At 37.7% G+C, this 20,222-nt stretch overlaps 1 protein-coding gene across 1 annotated transcript in view; it reads right to left on the bottom strand.

Annotated features, from left to right (window-relative positions):
- The window catches only part of LOC149908299 (diacylglycerol kinase theta), a 33,974-nt gene that overhangs the window by 1,651 nt on the left and 12,101 nt on the right, over nt 1–20,222 (bottom strand). The window contains exons 2-17 of the mRNA XM_090101718.1: nt 15,051–15,130; nt 12,937–13,039; nt 11,661–11,872; nt 10,752–10,920; nt 8,584–8,727; nt 7,280–7,532; nt 6,754–6,953; nt 6,243–6,455; nt 5,782–5,916; nt 5,237–5,411; nt 4,140–4,288; nt 3,297–3,479; nt 2,204–2,351; nt 1,647–1,802; nt 987–1,143; nt 338–445 (exon numbers count right to left, since the gene is read on the bottom strand). Coding sequence (XP_089957844.1) covers nt 338–445; nt 987–1,143; nt 1,647–1,802; nt 2,204–2,351; nt 3,297–3,479; nt 4,140–4,288; nt 5,237–5,411; nt 5,782–5,916; nt 6,243–6,455; nt 6,754–6,953; nt 7,280–7,532; nt 8,584–8,727; nt 10,752–10,920; nt 11,661–11,872; nt 12,937–13,039; nt 15,051–15,130 — 2,585 coding nt within the window. The remainder of the gene's footprint in view (nt 1–337; nt 446–986; nt 1,144–1,646; nt 1,803–2,203; nt 2,352–3,296; nt 3,480–4,139; nt 4,289–5,236; nt 5,412–5,781; nt 5,917–6,242; nt 6,456–6,753; nt 6,954–7,279; nt 7,533–8,583; nt 8,728–10,751; nt 10,921–11,660; nt 11,873–12,936; nt 13,040–15,050; nt 15,131–20,222) is intronic.

Raw genomic sequence — 20,222 nt, 5'->3', positions numbered from 1 at the left:
CCTAATGTCCTGATGGAAAGATATAAGTCAGAACTAAACAGTCCTACCATAGAAAGACAGAAGTTAGAACTAAATGAACCTACTAAAAAAGACGGGGTTGCACTCCGGGAGTGCCGGCAGAAGTGAAAACTTGATTATTAACGTTGAGCATGTTTGATATTTTGGAATGGTATCCGTCTTACGCTTTTTCGATCAGGTCACGTGTCCTGACGCGAGTTTAAGATTTTATACCCATTACAGAAAAAGTGCTCAACGCCGCTAAAGAAGTTTTCACTTCAAAAATGTCCTGTAAACAATTCGTGCAACACGTAAGCAAGGCGTTTGAGATGTGTGTTACCTTAAGCGCAGACTTGAGCACGACAACCTCGCTGGGCGCGGCCACCCAGGGCTCGCCGTCCACTTGCACCGGGATCTCGCTCTTCAGGTTGATCTTTATGTGCCCGCCCTGGAACATACATTTGCTATCGAGCGCACCACAAACACTTGTTTTTGTTCGTCTATTACAACAATTAGAACGTGTTGGCAATGATTTTTTTTAAATAATAAAACACTGAGGTAATATTTTTTATCTTTATGTGGTGCCCGATCTGGAAACAAACATGGTTGAGTATAATTATTGTGAGTAGGATAAGGCAGTATTGCAGTTCAATTGGATTTTTTTTAGTCACAGATAATAAGAGAGTACCTAAGTTTAATCTATATGCAAATGCAATCTATCTATCGAGCATATTAGTTGTAAACTTAAAAATGTATTCCGCTATGATTTATTAAACTTCTGATAAAGAATAACACAAACTATCGAGTACAGATTATAGGGTCGTATTTTACAAAAAAATATATAATCGGCAATGATTGACTTCATAAGTTGCTGAAAAAGTTAAGTTGTTGTAAAAAACCTTTTTTGTGTTCAGTTTGATTGCTGTGGGTATAGGTATATGGGTGGGATAATTTCACATTTAGTCCCTTAAATGTGCCTTTAGGTATACCTGTGCGATCCGCATGGCCCCTCGCAGACCGGACTGTATCTGCCCGAGATGCACGACGCCGGTAACTCCGACCACCTCCAGCATCCCGTCCCAGTGGTTGGGCTTGTTGAACTGGTCGTCCTTCTCCGGGCCCCACGGGTTCGCGCCGGAGCCCCAGCTGGAGTTATAGCACTGTTAGGGCTTTGCTAGTGGTATAAGACAATGAATATTGACAAGATACCGCTCAGGAAGCTAAAGTAAGGTGGAAATTTCTACCGAAGACCGACACCGTTTCGTACTTCGAGTGAATTAGTAATGCTAGGCTAGATTCGAAGTTCGTCAATGATTTCTTCCCGGCCGAAAATTTGTAAAATTATTAAGCCCAGCGTATTATTAAGTATGACTGTCAGTTGCACCAATATTGAACTGTGATCTTTAATATACGAAAAAGCTTTTTTGTTACTTGCTTCGGCTCGAAAAATTGCCAGATTATAGCAAAAGTATCTAGAAGAAATAAAATCAGATGGTTGCAAATTTACGTTAGCAGCACCAATTTAGAACAAGTTATGGATGGTGCTGAGTAAGCTAGTCAAACAGCTTACTTAGCACCATCCAACTTTCTTTTTAATTTTCACATAAACACTACAAAAATTTGGCCTATACCTAAAAATCTTGGCTTACCTAAGAATGTTGAGGATGATAATGCCCTCGACAGCAGGAAGGTCGACGGGCTTGCCGTCCACCTCCAGCTTGACCGCCTTGTGCAGGTCCTTGCACATCTTGCGGCCCACCATCTTGCGGAGACCCATCTTCACGTACACGCCCTTGTTGCGTAACCTAAAAGGATTGTTTCAGTTTTGATTGGCTTGATATAGGGCTAGTTATTGATATATTAAGTATTTTATTTTAATAATACATAGGCATTAGGCATATTGATAGAGCTGCCCATTTCTGTAAAAACATTTTACAGGATTTAAGATTTCTATTATGGAAGTTTAGGTAGAAAAGAAAGAAATATAGGTAACATATATTTTATGCACTGGTTTTCTTGGAAAGTGAAAATTGATCAAACTAGCCAACTTATTTTCATAATATTTTACACTTTTGAATCTATATATTAAGTCATTTGCATCATTCACAATTCTTAAAATATGCTACGAAATGATGAAATATATGGACTGATCACTGGAGATACAAGAACAAAACATGGAAAGTCACAATATTTGAGTATTTGTTACCTGCTATTAAACTTATTAGGATTCTCCTCCCTCGCATTATGGAAGTCCAGACAGAGATCAGCGTCGATGCCAATACCGAAATAGTTGTTCATGACCAGGATCTGCGAGTTGTCCTCGCTCTGGGAACCGAGCCCCGCGCATGTGAATACTGCGGATTTTTTATATCTCTATAGTGTTTTTCCAGCTGGGTTACGTAGTAAATCAATTTTTAATGCTCTTTCAAAGCTAAGAGTAACTTATGTACAGAAAAATAGAAGAACTTTATTAATATAATGTGCATTTCGCCTAGATCTTAAAAATTAAAGCATAAGGTTTGATATAAATTATACTTTTCTCATTATTATTTTTTTTATTGTTTCTCTATGTATTGCAATTATACTTTCATTAATTCATTCTGAATCATATTTTTAATTTTTTTTTTGATTGGCCGGTTGGCTTGGTTAGTAGTGACCCTGCTTCCAAGCCGCTGGTCGTGGGTTCGATTCCCACCCGGGGCAAATATTTTTGTGATGAACATAGATGTTTGCTCTGTGGGTGTTAATTATCTATAATATAAGTATTTATTTAAAATTATATATGTATGTTTATCAGCCATCTGGTTTCCATAACACAAGCAAAAGCTTAGTATAGGATCAGATCGTGCCTGTTCTGAAATGTTTATTGATTTAGTTACTTTTATCCCTTTCCCCCCACTTACCGGGCTGCAGCTGCTTGGTGAGCTCCTTGGGCTCGTCCTGCTTGCTGTCCTCCGGGTGGAAGACCACGGTCCAGCGGTCGAGGCGGATCTCCTCCGCGTCGATGACGTCACTTTTCCTTTCCCCCCACTTACCGGGCTGCAGCTGCTTGGTGAGCTCCTTGGGCTCGTCCTGCTTGCTGTCCTCCGGGTGGAAGACCACGGTCCAGCGGTCGAGGCGGATCTCCTCCGCGTCGATGACGTCACTTTTCCTTTCCCCCCACTTACCGGGCTGCAGCTGCTTGGTGAGCTCCTTGGGCTCGTCCTGCTTGCTGTCCTCCGGGTGGAAGACCACGGTCCAGCGGTCGAGGCGGATCTCCTCCGCGTCGATGACGTCACTTTTCCTTTCCCCCCACTTACCGGGCTGCAGCTGCTTGGTGAGCTCCTTGGGCTCGTCCTGCTTGCTGTCCTCCGGGTGGAAGACCACGGTCCAGCGGTCGAGGCGGATCTCCTCCGCGTCGATGACGTCACGCAGCAGGGACAGCGGGTCCTCGCAGCCCGTGTAGCCCGAGCCCCAGCGGAGCACGCGGGCTAGGTCGTTGCCTGGCAACGGGAGATATTGTTTGTTATTACATCTAGCTGTCCTATGATATGAAACTGGATATTATCAAGCTATTGCATAGCTTCTATCGCAGGCCTGGAGCGCGGGGATCGAATCCAGAAATTTAGTAACGAAAAACCTCACGCTCCCTACGGGAACGGGCTCGGAGGTGTGGCTTCAAGGCATAGCATGCAATAGCTTTACCGCGGCAGTCCCCGAGTGCCACACGTCTTTTTTTAGTTTTTCAATCTAGATGTCTTTTGTTATGAGATCGTGCTGTGTTTCATGTGAAAATTATTGAACTAACTGTATTATGATATGAAATATGATATGATAAGGTGCAATGGGATAATTCCGAATGACGGAGTAAATGCAATAATGTTAAATAAATACGTAACTTGATTGATTAAACAAATATGCAAGCTATTATTATTAAACCCATTTATTTTATGTGATAGCTTCACGATACGCACAATAAAACGATGCTCTGAAGTGGCATTCACAATTTTCCGAATTACACGAATGCACTATACTTATCTATTGCATATATTTATACATTTTTTTATAGATTTTTATGAACATCCAACCTCGTATTTCAGTCACATTTAACCTATTCTATCAATACATTTTGTAACATATATCAATACTAAAGCACTACTCACCAGTCCCAAGCGGAACAATAGCACACGGCGGGTTGGAACACTGCGAGTCCTGCCCCACGTTATCGAGGCACTGCAGCACCCAGCCGATGGTACCGTCACCACCACACACCAGGATCTTGTAGTTGGGGATGTGACGGAATACGTATAACCTTTGAGAGAAGAAAATCTGATAAGACGGTGGAATTTTTAGGGTAGGATTGCGAAAAATGCTGAAAATTTGTAGTATGTACGTGTGTCTTGATAAATTTTATATTTTGTAAGTTCTAAAGAGAAATAACCACTTCGAAATATCGTGTGTAGTGTTTTCTTATTATTTGTAAATTATATAATGCCATTGATGTAATGTAAAAATAAAATAGGCCCCAGGACACTTCCTTGAGGTACACCACTCTGGTTATACATGTGTATTCAGATTTGTACGTTACTTTCTCAGTTATATTATTAGTCCGAGTAATGATTACGCTTTGTTTCATATTTATAAGTAGGTAAAATCTGAACCAATTTTACAAAAGTCATGTTTTTTAAAATAATTATTTATGGGATAGTTGATCGAAGGCTTTTGACAAGTCAACGTAATTTATTTAATTGAGAATTATGGATTTATGTTGTTTATTAATCCATACTATAATATTATAAATGCGAAAATAACTCTGTCTGTCTGTCTGTTACTCAATCACGCCTAAACTACTGAACCAATTTGCATGAAATTTGGTATGGAGATATTTTGATACCCGAGAAAGGACATAGGCTACCTTTTATTGCAAAATATGTACCACGGGCGAAGCCGGGGCAGACCTCTGGTGATAATTAATATAAGATCAGATTGGAATAATTTTAAAATGCACATGAGTGACTTCTTATGAAAGCTTTAATTGATTCTTACACTTAATTAAAAAAAATGTTATACAATAACCAATAACTTAACAGACATAGTAGATTTATGTCAATTTTAAGAAATCTAAAATAATGCGAGGTTTTGTATTGTATCCAAGTTAAACTGAGCAATCCCTTTTAGTGATTTTTTATTGCCTTTAGAAAAAGCTATCAAAATATAAATTATTGAACTAATTATTGAATTATTGTGCATGGCAACTTACCCAGGCAAAGGGCCGCCGTTCTCCAGATCGAACACCTGGTAGGGGTTGAGGAGCTTGCGGAAGGAGGAGATCAGCTCGAGCCCCTGGCAGCCCCCGGACTTGACGTTCACGAACACCAGCAGCGGCTTCACGTCCGAGGGCACCATCGCGGGTTCGATGCTTGGGAGTAGCATAACTGTATAGGCAGATTTGATAAATGTTTTATAAAACAACAAGATTGTGGTATTAATTTCAAGGTCGCGTCATGGCAATACCGTCACGTCATGGAGTAAGGCGACGAATTTTGGTATGTTTGCATCTTGCCAAAGAAGTTTCATTTCTAACAAGTGTGCGCGGCATACACGCTCATTCTTATTTAAATTGAAAATATTTATCGAAATGAATGTAAAAATAAAATGTCAATTTTTTTAATTTAAGAATTTTTGCCAACAAACTTCTCATCTCTCAACTTCCTCATCTTCAAATCTTATGTCATCATCAATCATCACCTTTCCCATGTTGAAAGTGATCGCATGTACTTTTATGTTTTCTGTCTAGTGACGTACCTAATAAATGTTTATCTTCATATTTAGCCTCTCTTAGCGCATAGAGCGCACGCACAGCCTTACTTGCGTCTTCATACGTGATCACCATTGATCCATACTCATAATAGATCGGTCCGATTGATGTGAACTTGTTATCTGTAAGAAATGTATTTTTATGGGAACTGTCAAGAAACTATGGAATTTCAGATATAGGTATGTTTAAAATTGACAAAATATTGTGTTTGTACAACTGGAGTTGATCATTTTTATCAGTGATTTTTTTTAATCTGTTAATTTTTTATTTTTTTTTATTGGTTATCACAGGGTGTTTGCGTCACCTCTGGGTTATTATAGTCCAGAGACAATTTTTGCTTTTTTTATTTAAAATCTCCACAACTGTCAACCCCAGTTAATCTTCTTGCCATGAAGAAGAAAAATACCCCAGTTAGGTTTCTAGTTATGTCCGTGTTGTGGCCACTCACCAGCGCCCAGGAACTCGACTAGTATCGTCTCGTATTTCCGCTCGGACAGGCCGGCGGGAAGCGAGGCCACGAACAGCGCGAGCGTGGGCCCGTGCGGGTCGCGGCGCGGCTGCAGGTAGAAGCGCGCCAGCTCCATGCGCCGGACCGAGTCGCGGGCCAAGCGGACCAGTATGCGCCACGGTCGCTCGTCTTCTTCTAATACGCGTTCTGATACTAGAGGGATGGAAGAAGGTTTAGAAAAGGATTGACATACTTGGAAATTAGTTGATGCTTTTGAAATGATCTGGGAAAGCTTTAGAAATTAGTCGTGCTGATAAGACTAACACTAAGACTTTTCATGTGGAGAGACATTCTCGATAATTGTTTGCGTGTCGAGACAAAATTCCGTATTATATAAATGATTCTGAAATGAACTGACCCTGGACATTTTAAATTATTAAAATATCTAATTAAAGGATTGTTTTACAATTAAAAAACACTGAATGAATGAAGTAAATTATCAGTAACTAACCTCCTCGATCGAGCAAGATCTCCGAGCACCGATAGTCCTGCGTGGCCCTAGCTGGATCGAGGCCGAACCGCTCCAAGGCAAACGCCATGAGGTCAGCTACTGAGTCGTCTCCCGAGCAGGTGACGGTGACGAACGCATCTCCCGCGCCGGCAACTCGGCCCGGGTACACGCGGACTTCACCGCCACCTGTTTCTGGCTCCCTAGAGGGGGAAGGTAACAAGGCAATTTTAGAAAAAAAATCTAAAAGCCCCTTTTCACATAGGACTTATAACGTCGGTAGAGAGTACTTGTAAAATTATTTTGGGTAAAATGTAAAAAGTAATGGGAACAAATTTAAGCGTATTTCGTAATTATAATCATTCTTTGCCTGAAAATACTAGTTTCTTTTTTCTTTAAAAGCGATCTTCAGGAATTTTGATGTTTAATATTCGATTTTCGATGAACTTATTGAGCCTAATGGTCAAAATGCATAATATCGCACATAAATCAAATAATTTGTTGAAATATCCCGTTAATTCATACTCACTTAAAGCGTAAGAATAAAGCTGGTCTCTTATTCGGCAAGCGGGTAACTCTTGCTAACGGTGTAGGGTCCTTCAGCGGTGGTTCTTCCCCCGCAAGTGCATCTGTCAACTCAAATTGCTCTGGATCCCGCGCCACGTGGAAGGCTCGAAGGGCCGCGGCCACGAGCTCATGCTCGCTCCAGTTGCGGCCCACAACTACTGGCCGGTACAAGCGACGCGACCACGCTGCTTCCCCGTCGTACACTTTTACGACCTCTGTTGATTAAAGTGGTTTTAACTAATTATATACATATAGTCATTCAATGTATGCTTTGGTATTTTAACTGTAAGTACAATGAATGTTTTAATTAATGAATAAATAAGGTCAGGATTGTGGACCTGTCCTGTCCTAGTGCCATTAGTGGTCAATAATTTTACGGTCACTATCTATAAGAAACAAGGTTATGTCTGCACCGGAAACATTAATTATTAGTATATCTCATAGAAGATCGACTTTATGATGGGATACTTACAATATAACGTTGTGCCAAATGACTGATACTTTCCTACACTATATTTTATTATTTAACGTCTTACAACTGCAATTTTACAGTTTTTACTATATGTAATTTGTCATATTATATGCATTCCTAGTGAGTAATTACTAATTGACCAGTAAAGCATTTTTTTTAATATTCTATAATAAAGTATTATTGACGAATGGACGCAGAAGGCTACCGCTATAATAATATGTGTATTGCACGTGAAATATTCTATACCATTGTATTGAATATTTCAATACTTCAACTAATTAGTTGAAGTAAATTAGAGGTATGGATAAAAGTTTTACTTATAACATGATGACTTGTTTGGACTGCGGAATAGAGTTTATATTATGGACCCAACTTACGGAATTCATTAATATTTATCTAGATGCAATATAGGTACTTATAATAAAACAGTAACTTCTAACCAGACTATGTATGAACATTAAATATATACATATATAAATACTATTTTCAATACAATTTTGCAGTTGTAAAATCCCCAAAACAATGGTCCCAAAAAAAATGATGAAAAATTTTTTTTAACCATTGCTTTTGTTAACCATTGTCTGTATCAACTGAGATTTTTTTTATCGACATAGAAAGGACATGAGCAAACCTTTATTTTGTGGAAACGGAGTACCTATTTGACATAATACTTGAAGAAGTCTATAAAGAACAAGCTATACAGTATACATACAATAGTATTGGATGAATTTTGTTACAGACTTAGGAAAAAATTTAGAGAAATTTCTCGAGTATGAGTTTTCACGTTCACATACCTTCATCTCTATCGTCAGGTGTTCGATCTCTATGTTGTTTATGGTCAGGTCTATGGTCCTGGTCGGCGGGTGCTCCAGTGGAGCCGCCGCCGGAGCCCGAGCGGCCCTCGCAGCCCGAGCTGAACTCCTCGCTCACGCTTCGAGCTGCAACACCCAGAACTTTGCTTTCGCCCCCCAACACCCCGAATAAGATCTCCTAGATCAAAAAGGTGTCCCTTTTGGTCCTCAAATTAGTAAAGCGTAAGTCATATTGATTGGGGAAAACATCATTTTTTTAATGGAAAGATTGCACTAACAAACTATTATTCAAATAAAATTTGAAAGATGTAAGCACATTTGTGTCGCTTCACCCTGTTTTGTGACCAATGTAAGTAAATATATTGGTGGAACAGGTGCCTTCTAAAATAAACGTCCATCTAGTTTCTATAAAATCCCCTAAAATCCCATGCTTACATGCTACTCTCTTCATGTCCTTCTATGATTCTACTGAACATTAAAAGCCGAAAGACTTTTATATTGAACTACATTTAACTCGTGTGTTTAAATAAAGGCTTTAGGTTTTATTTATATAATAGTTTTATGTCAATTTAGAACACCAAAATCTATTGTGTTATTGCTAAATTGAGTCAGTACAAAAATAGCAACACAGTTAGTCATATTGAACACATACAACACCGAAATGTTAACAGCAATGCACATGTGTGTGTGTTACCTTTGCAGTTGGGATACAGAGTACCCTGACCCGTACGCGCCGTGCCAAAATAATTCAAAAATGTAAAGTGGTTCTACTAGTTATAGAGTCTAGTGAATTGAGGACTGAAACGTGATCATGGAAGTAGGAAGTGAGCTAAATAGTTATATAGTTCACTATGATGTGTCAGATAGTACCAACTAATTGAAGTTTCATTCATTTTATTTTAATTTAACTTGCACGATCTTTACTGTAATAACTCAGGCCCCGGAATCACAGACACAATAGAAAATCTATTGTGTCGTGGCTCGTGGGCCGATCGGGCCGTTCGGGGCTAAATGGGTTATTTTTCAAATAAAGTAGAATTGTAATTCACAAGGCATGTATTTGTTTCTATTGAAATGGATTATGACCATGTGATGTGTAAAGGAAAGCTCTAGCGGCATGCAGTCTAGGACAAGTATGAGCAACAAGGATCTAAAGCAGAGCAAAACATGCAGAGGCGACATTTTTAGCTGGCTCCTTGGGAAAATCCTCTTGTTCCAAACCATTACATTAAGGTTAAATTTTACAAAAATATTTATGATCAGCTTTTGTGGACCATCAAAGTTGAATCAATATGGTGAAAAGTTACTGTCTGTTGGTAGCAATTTTTTTGTATGGCAAGCTTGATAAAGCAGGTTGAAATTTTCTCGCTCGAGACGCACCAACAAATTTGCTAATTGTTACTCAACAAATGTTTACCATGAATATGAGGCTTGCACTAACTGGTTAAGTCACACACAGGCAAAACATTTGACTTTGGCTTTTAAATGTCTAGTTATTTTAAGTGCAATGTCACACAGTCTCATTCTCTATGTCCCATCATCATTAGCTATTTGAAAACGGACAAGAGGACAATTTATTCGAGCAGATACCACAATATTGGCAAAAAGAATGTGAGAGTCAGTATTGATTTATTACAATGCGCAGTTAATTTACAATATTAACAATTCAGCTAGTAAAAGTTATGTCGGATTCTCAAGGGCAAGTGCTCACACGGCAAGAGAAGGTGGTTAGTAGTATTTACTATTTAGCTAGTAAAAGTTATGTCGGATTCCCAAGGGCAAGCACACGGCAAGAGAAGGTGGTACCTCTGGAGTAGGGCGGCGAGGCGTTGTGGTGCGGGCTGCAGGCGTTTGGCAGCAGGCGGCGCGCCAGCCGCGCCAGCCGGCCCCGCGCCCAGCGCCGCGCTGCCCAACACAACCTCACCTCACGCACCACCCTCATCATCATCTCGGCCTATATCTGTCACCGCTGGACCAGTGCCGGTGTAAGGGCCACTGACACCCCGGGCCAAAATATTGTGGCGCCCACTTGTTCTGAAGGTTTGCACCAGGAGAGGCAAGAGACTCCAACTTCAGACCTTGGCGCCCCCCCCTAACGCCGGCACTGCGCTGGACATAGGCCGCTTTACCCTCAATAATTAGACACTTACGGCAGCCGAAGTCGCGCTGCGAGGGCGGCGGGCGCACGTGCACGCCGATGATGGCCTCCATCGGCACCTCCGTGCGCGGGATCGACACGGCGGCCGGCGGCAGGAAGATCGGCTGCAGCGTGCCGAAGTTGCACTCCTCCGGGAGCAGCGCGCGGCAGCCGGCGTGGCACTGCGCATATCGATGTTTTATATCAAACCACAGAAGATATTACACGAATTAAATACGTATGTAATTCTACGTAATTTATGTCTTAGTAACTAACACACAGTATATTGTAAAATGAAATAGTTCATACACTTTGCAATTCATTGTTCCTGTGTGCTGTCAACGCTAATTCTAAAACCCTGACCAATAATAATCAGTATATATACTTTTTATGAGCAATACATTGGTAGTATAATGTAAAATGAAATAGTTCATACACTTTGCAATTCATTGTTCCTGTGTGCTGTCAACGCTAATTCTAAAACCCTGACCAATAATCAGTATATACTTTTTATGAGCAATACGTAAGCGCTTGGCCACGATCTCGCCTGAAGTGAAGATATGGCCTAAGATGGAACGCGCTTCCTTCGTAAGTACCTATATTCACCCTAGTTTTGAAGACCCCAGGATACTTTAGCCGTACCATCCATATCGTCACTTTCGGGCCTGCTGATAAGTGAAGATGTGACTTAAAATGGAACGTGCTTCTCTAGAAGGCTAGGAAGGTATGTTCACCCTAGTGTTGAAGAGCAGTGAGTAGTGACCTAAGGTGGAACGCGCTTCCCAAATAAGTACCTATATTCACCTCGTCTTGAAGACCAGGATATTTTGGCCGTACCCTCAAGTAGCACCTGTAAGGGCACTCACCGTGCTGCCGCACCACTCGCAGCGGTACCCCCAACCGCACCTGTAAGCGCACTCACCGTGCTGCCGCACCACTCGCAGCGGTACCCGGTGAGGCACTCCGCGGACCAGCAAGCCCGCCGGCACGCCGCACACTTGGAGTTGGCGGGCAGGTTGCCCTCGCGCCAGTGGTGCACGTGCCGCGGCTCGCTGCCCGCGCAGTACGTCGCGTTCTCCTTGCAGTCCGCTGCCGCGAAGTCCACGCATTCTCCGTGGACGTAGTACTCGCATACTGCACACAGTCATATTGGTCTAAGATCCGAATATAGGTCGACCTGCACCGGCGTGATTTTTTCAGTCAACCCATCTTTAATAGATTTTTTAATAGACTACATTTATTATAAAATTGGTCTCATTCTATTATCACGCCGGTGCAGGTCGACCTATATTCGGATCTTAGACCATATGCTTCGTAAGAGATACAGTTCGATTCAAACTTAAGGGGTTCGCAAGTTAGGTGCAAGTGGGAGTGCGAGTACGCACAGGACCCTTCACGTCCCGCTAATACCTAAATTTGTTTTCTTCGCATAGAATCGTACGATGTTTCGAGCTGCCATTAAGTTTGAATCGTACTATAACACAATGTACTTAACGTACGGAGTACTTCAGCGCAAACATACACATATTATGTACCATAGAGTCAGTTGTATACTAAGTGATAATCACTAGCTCTATATGTTAATTAGATGTGAATGAATTAAACCATTACATGTAACCATTATAATATGTATGTATAGCTTTTTGTTTTTTTAAGTAAGGATTGTTTATAGGTTTTGTAAATAAGTAACTACAAATAAACAGAGCGATATATCATTAGCAAAACATGACGTATACAATAGCGTTTTAAATTTAACTAATCATGGAGAATTAAAAGAATTTTCATAACTACATTAAATTATGTAGGTATTATATAATAATATCTAAGTATAGCATGAAAATAAAAATATTCAAACAATCTAGCAATACGTGTGCGTAAACGTTAAATATTACATGATTAGTTCTCCTTTTCATGCGGGCGATATGTAGAGTTCACAGTTTTCTATAAAAATAATAATAAAATTAAATGAAAATTTGTAAAAATAACTAAGTTGTTTATGAAAATAAGTAATTTCTTTCTTTCTGTTACTTATTGGATGCATCAAAAGTATAAAAAAATAAACTGTGAGCATTATGTAATTTAGAACGACGCTAGAAAGTTGTCAAGTTTCAATCAATAATTATAAATATATTGTATCAAAAACGCTATTTATTAAGTTCATTAATAAATTTACAATGTTATTATATAAATATACTCACTCATACAATGTAGTGCTGGCAATTCATCGAGCCGTTTCCGACACACCGTACAGAACTTGCGCTTGTGGTGCGTCGGCTCTGACCAGCAGTGAGCCACCGGGTTCTGGATAAACATTATTTTAACAATTTTTTTAAGTGAAGTAAATAAAGAAATCATTTTGGTATATATACAGGGTGTAATCGATAAGTGTGCACAGGCGATTATTCCGTAATCATTGCAGATGTCAAAAAACTTTAAACTGATATCGAAAGCTAAAGGTAAAGGGCTAGCCCTTTACCTAATCAGTAAAATTACAATAATAACTTTTAAAAAAATAAAACGGGAAATATCCAAATAAGTTACATTAAACACTCCCTCCCATACATGGAATTTTCCATACATTTTGTGTTCAAAGCAAATGTTCGAAATGACGTCCTCGTTTTGGAATACCATTTAGTATTCCACATCGAGCTCTATTTACAGTTTCTAAATGAATTTTTATTAAAATTTGTGAAGTAATTTAAGCACAAATTAAAAAAAAAGAAACAAAATTTTTCATATTACATGTTTAGGATAGTCATATCTCATACTAAATGTATGGGATGTAATGGGAGTATGTAATGGGAGTGTTTGGTGTAAAATTTTTGGATATTTCCCGTTTTATTTTTAAAATGTTATTATTGTCATTTTACTCATTAGGTAAAGGGCTTTCGATATCAGTTTAAAGTTTTTTGATATCTGCAATAATTTTTAACCGACTTCAAAAAAAAGGAGGAGGTTATCAATTCGGCCGGTATGTTTTTTTTTTTTTTATGTATGTACACCGATTACTCCGTGGTTTCTGAACCGATTTACGTGATTCTTTTTTTGTTCGATGCGGGATGGTGTCGAATTGGTCCCATAAAAATTTTATTCGGATAGGCCCAGTAGTTTTTATTTTATGAGCATTTTTGTCTGTATTTGTAAATGTTGCAAGTGAAGTTTGAAGTCGGTTGTTTTTAACGCAGTTATTGACTTGTATTCCGGAATAATCGCCTGTGCACACTTAACGATAACACCCGGTATTTAGGATATTGTTGAGCTGTTGTGAATATAAGTAGAGTTCTCATGGGTGTCCAACCGATTCCCGCTGTCTGTTTGTCGAAAACTACGCAACATATTTGGATGCGTATTTTTAATAGAATCATGGATAGTGTGTGTTGTGTTCACTTATTTAAGAAATTGTGTATGTATCTTATCAAGCTATTGCATAGCTTCTATCGCGGGCCTTGAGCGCGGGGACCGAATCGAGAAATTCCGTAACGAAAAAACCTCACGCTCCTACTTAATTTCAAGTTGTGTACAATTAAAAAAAAAATACAGTGGTTCTCGTCGAAGAATTCAGGAGATAATTTGATATGTTTTAGACAAAGTTTGAGAAAAAACTAGAGCTAGAGCTCTATATTCATTAATATTACCTACTTGCACTTAGATTTAATAAATTTAATTATGCTTTATACCTACCTACTGCAACTGAAGAAATTTATGAAAAAAGTCAAAGTATTTTGCTCTCTCATTGCGAGTGGTTATCGTCAATTAATTTATACACTAATGAATACCTTTTTGAGTTATCTTTTCGATCAATTAGCTAGAGCATTAACCCTAATATAAATATAACATTAGCATTATTAATGTTTCCATGTCCACCAACAGTCTGCTATCCCTGGAGTGCGTGTTATTCGAAGAGCTATCAATTACATGATGGTTGGTTGAGCATGTGCGGGTATAACAAGGGAATCGTGGCACGCGAACTCATTTTTATTTTGTAACGCTTTGTGTCCAATGAATATTTTATACTGCTTTTAAATTATTATAAGTTATTGTGTTCTATTATCATTTATAATGTACCTAACTAGTTAATTATAGAGAATAAGAATATAAATGTAATTTGTTCATAAAACTGAAGTAGCTGGATTGTAGATTATATTTGGGTAAAATTGTAAATTATCGTAAGTATGTAAGTAAATACACAACCAAACGTGCTTTACAATTTCTCTACATTTTATCGAAAATATATATTTTTGTAGAAAATGGAACAAACGATTGTCTATATCTATGATTGTATCAAGCAAATACATAGTAAATTATACATTACCTTGATGAGGCTCGGCGCCACCCCACAGCACGGCGTCACCACCTGCCCCACGCATCGCTCGTGCACTATGAAGTTGCACACTGAAACATACATTGGGTACATTAGTATGGTGATTAGGATCAATGATATGGGCAGGGAATATTTTGGGTGAACGAAAAAACTAAACATAGTATCGAACTTTTCTTGTAGAGGTGTAAGTACATTCATGTTTAAAGTTGAAAAACGTAAACGTAGTCCTTTTATGGTAAACTAGGTTTCCGCCCGCGGCTTCGCCCGCGCAGTCAAAGAAAACCCCGCATAGTTCCCGTTCCCGTTGGATTTCCGGGATTGCGTCATTTTCCCGGGATAAAAAGTAGCCTATGTCCTTTCTCGGGTATCAAAATATCTCCATACCAAATTTCATGAAAATTGGTTCAGTAGTTTAGGCGTGATTGAGTAACAGACAGACAGACAGAGTTACTTTCGCATTTATAATATTAGTATGGATAAACTGTTGGTATCACTACATTGTATAAAACAAAGTCGCTTTCTCTGTCCCTATGTCCCTATGTATGCTTAAATCTTTAAAACTACGCAACGGATTGTGATGCGGTTTTTTTTTATAGAAAGAGTGATTCAAGAGGAAGGTTTTATAAGGTTTTTTTTAGGTATATAATTTATTATGTTTTAGACAAAGCGGGCGAAGCCGCGGGAGGAAAGCTAGTTTAAGATAAATAAAAAACTAGTGAAACATTATATATAGCTAAATTTAACTTCATCATAATCTTCTTAATATATATAAATCTCGTGTCACAATGTTTGTCCTCAATGGACTCCTAAACCACTTAACCGATTATAATAAAATTCGCACACCATGTGCAGTTCGATCCAACTTGAGAGATAGGATAGTTTAAACATGTAGGTACCACGGGCGAAGCCGGGGCGGACCGCTAGTATTAATTAAAGTAAAGTGAATGGTAAGTAACTTGGTAATTACTTACGTTCACACAGGATGTTTTATAAGAAATTGATTTAGTCATATTTAGAAACAGGATTAGGAATTAGGGATATAATATCTCGTAACAGTTTTGATTAGTAAGCGTTAGGAGTTAGGACTTGCGTAGGTTTCTATTTCGTAGCGTATCGTAGGCTCTACGAAAGATAGAGGTCGAATACATTTATTAGACTATAATATGATAAATTTATCGTTTCATTAATTAATACATTATTTCATTTCTACATATTATAATCAGATGATAGCAAAGAATGTTAACTTCCTTAATAAAAATAAAAACTCCTGTAGATACAGTACAAAACAACAAAAGTAAAACCTAATCAAGAGAAATACACACATAATTTACAGTTACATCTTAATCGAGAGCATAGACAAGATGAGCGCACAAATAAGAGGTGGGTAGTGCGCGGTCATCCCGGAGTTGAGATCAATAGCGGCGCGCATGCCCCGGCCCCAGCCAGTGATCACGCTCGCAATCATTCCATCCAACTAATCGACATTTATTAGCCCCTTGTACAAAGATAGAAGCAACTTTGGAAATTGGAATTGTCTATGGTATATTTTTTTAACTGTTTTTGAAATTACCCTTGAACTTCGAATGTGATCGAGTTATTATTGAATGTTACGTCTTGTTGCATCAATATCGTTATCAGAGATATTACTAAATGTTTTAAGAAAGAAAAAATATTTTTGTTTCAGAGACGAATCTCGACTACGTATAGGTAGGATGTTGTCTCGACAAGACATTTGAAAAAGCTTCTCGACTTTTTAAAACTTTAAGACGCGGGCTTGCAAAAGCACTGTTTTGTATTAACGTTCACTTATTTTTATGTAGCAAATTATAGAAATCCAATTTACAATATTTATCGCGTATATTTATTTACATATTGTATGTTCTACTTTTCGCACGTCACCTATTTCTTATAAGAAGTTGAGCGATATGTACACACATAGAATTGAAACATTTTAATTTGTTACAAAAATACTATTAAGATCAACACAGCGGGACTGTCATAATTGGGAAGTAGAAAAGCGAAGACGTGGTCGGGTGTGTGTGCATTTTTCCTTTGTATAATATTTACAAAATATAGGTACATATTTTAATGTTTTAAGAAGTCCGAAAGGTCGTGATTTGTTCTCTTTTCAAATACAAATTTGCCTTGTCATCGACATAGTTCAGTGCTATAGCATGCTACCTTACCCAACAGGCAACAGTGCCAATAATGAAAGAATAAGCTAAATCAGAGCTTTTGATTTTATTAAGACAAATTTTTGAGGCTATGGAGAGAAATACTACCTAATGTGGCGATTAAAAATCAGTCATTAATAACAAATTGGAGTTGTGACTTTTCTTATCATCCAAACTAAGATATAATAACTACAGGTTACAACTATATGTATTCCTAGAGGCTTTTTGACGATTTTGTTTAAGTCGAAGAAACTCGACATAAAATATATAATAAATAATATGGTTATCACAAAAAAGCTCAGTTATATTTATGTGCCTCGTTTATTAAGTAATTAATTATTAAATCATAATACTACACATTTCGTGTATAAAATTCACGAATAGGAATGATGGGAATGACCGGGTCACTGAAACATAAGGAATTTTGAGGAACCATTCGCTGCCTAGATTCCGATACATTCCAAATAGTGCATCTGAAATCAATGCAACTAAAACAGTTTAATTCATTTCAATATTAATACGATATTTGATGTCTCTACTTTTTACTTACTCTATACTATGGCTCTATGACAACGAATGTAGGTAGATTATATTATATTGAGTATCATTTTTACACTTTTAGGATTGGTTTAACTTCTAACTAATAAATACCCTATTTGATACTTTTTGTATTTGTAATATTTTAATACATTTGACATCTATTATTTAAACTGGTCGATAAGCTAAACAAAACATATTCAGAAGTTGTAAAATCGGCTCATCATCATCGTACACTTCTGAATAAAATGTTTCAAATGAGTTTGTGACAAGGTGACACTGTATTAAAATTAAGTGATGACGTAATTTTCATAAAGCAGATAAAAAGACATTAAAGATGACGTAGCACTCACGTAGCACTAATGAAATTTTTTTAAAATATTTGACGATCACACTTATTTAAATTTATATCACATAGATAATTTATTATTGAAACTGTGACCGTTCAAATATTCATCCAATGTTTTGATTATGTTTCAATTCATGTTTTACATAACAGGCTAATCTTTTTTTATTTTCAACTGTTAATAATTCGAAAAATAAATAATAATAACTAAGTAATGAACAACAAATTAACACCTATTTACGATTGATATGTTATTCTTCTCTTGTTTTTCTTCAATTTAACAAAACAAAACAACGAAAACTAATCCCTACTCTAGATTCATTAAATTACTTAGCTGTAATATTTTATAGCCGAAATGCGATAATGTAGATTACAAGATAAACAGTAAAAATGTATGCAACTTGCAAGACCTTCGCACTATAATGTCTTAATTAACTTCTATTTTGATATGCAATTTCCTTAAATATGTACGTAGTTACTATTCGATAATAGATGACAACTCACACTTATGTGAACACAGCACCCATCCGCCCCTCCGTAGCGCCGAGCAAAATATCGTAGACACTTGAGAAACTAAACTTTCACAGGACATTGTCAATATTTGCACATATCAAACACTGCTTTATTTCCACAAAAACACGACCAAAATAGAAACGATATAGAGCAACACTATGTTTATATTTCGCGCCCTTTCACATCCGTCTCAAAACAAAACAAATAAGGCTATTTTTACCCGCTTGTCAATAAAGACGAGGTTCTTCACGCGGAAGGGCACCGGCGGACGGATCAAGGAAACGTATTAGCGGTGTTCTGACGTTCATACGTCACGAATCGCGATATATTTAAATAGCCTCGGGGCGGGGCCGAGCGGCAACAGACGCCATCGCAGTCCGCGCGGCACCACCTCCTCCATGTTGCCATTTTAAAAATAATAAAAAATCACCACACTTCTCCTTGACAAATCCATTTATCCGGTAATAGTATTACAGGTTTATGACACACGTAACGTAGCACCCCTGCCAAAGTAAACAGATGGAAATAGTCTGAGGGCATTAGCCTATTTGATGATCATCGACGCTCGATGTTTTGAAATGTTAAGTAGTGGAAAAGGTTGAGGTTGTATATTTGCGGGATCTGTGCTTTGGATGACGAGGCGTATTTATTTCAGGATGTCACAACGCGTGCACTCTAAAGCAAATACAAACGCGGACTACAGACGACTTGTCAGGCGGGCGGGGAGCTGCTCACGCGCATCGTGTACGCCTCATTCTAATTTCTGTAGTTTGTTTTGATTTTTTTTATAGTCAGTACTCTGGCGTATCAGGTGCGATTACTACAATTCCAGGAAAAGCGTCTTCATATTATTTTCTTATATTCTCTATAATCACTTTTTATCATTTCTTATAATTTATAGACACCAATCTTATGAATCCTTCATTTTTAAAATATGTACTTAAATTTTCATCCTATGACTTTTCCGAATTATTAAATCACGACTATTGTATTTAAATAGATACCACGATAATTAATTGATATTTAAATATTTTTTTCTATATATTTTGTTTTTCTTATCCTCCAATCCTCTCAACTTCCCCTTATTTTAAATTGAAAACAGTCCGCTCTACAGAATGTCTAATAATACCACCAAAAGCGTAAACTCCAATGAACTTTATCTCTCTTAATAGCTCATAACCATTACCATCAGCGAAACCATTACTCATATAATATGTACAAGGTTTGCTATATTCGTATCCACAAAAATTACGCCTGAATACTTTTTTTTTAATTAAACAAATTAATTATTTAATTCAAATAAAAAGCTTTAAGAAGTAATTAATAGCGAAATAAAAATGCGTAATATGAGAACTGAAAATATTTGGAGAGTCATGCATGATGAATATTGAATGTTTGAACTTTTACTTCCGAGAGTAAAAAAATAGAGTAAATTTTCTTACTAAAAAAAAGGCTAATTACTGAGCACTGTATAATAATAATACTCTAACTCATATTATTTATAATATTACTTAAGGCCAGCCTGAGTTCAAAAATACCTTTAATTTTCTAAACTTTAACATTATAATCATAGATTCTCACAATCCTAAATTT

This window comes from Colias eurytheme, chromosome 5 (assembly GCF_061535395.1).
Source record: "Colias eurytheme isolate Ceu_HAF_F1 chromosome 5, ilColEury1 Martin Lab GWU primary, whole genome shotgun sequence".
NCBI lineage: Eukaryota > Metazoa > Arthropoda > Insecta > Lepidoptera > Pieridae > Colias > Colias eurytheme.
Note: the sequence above shows the minus strand (reverse complement) of the source record. Positions and strands in the feature narration are given on the sequence as shown.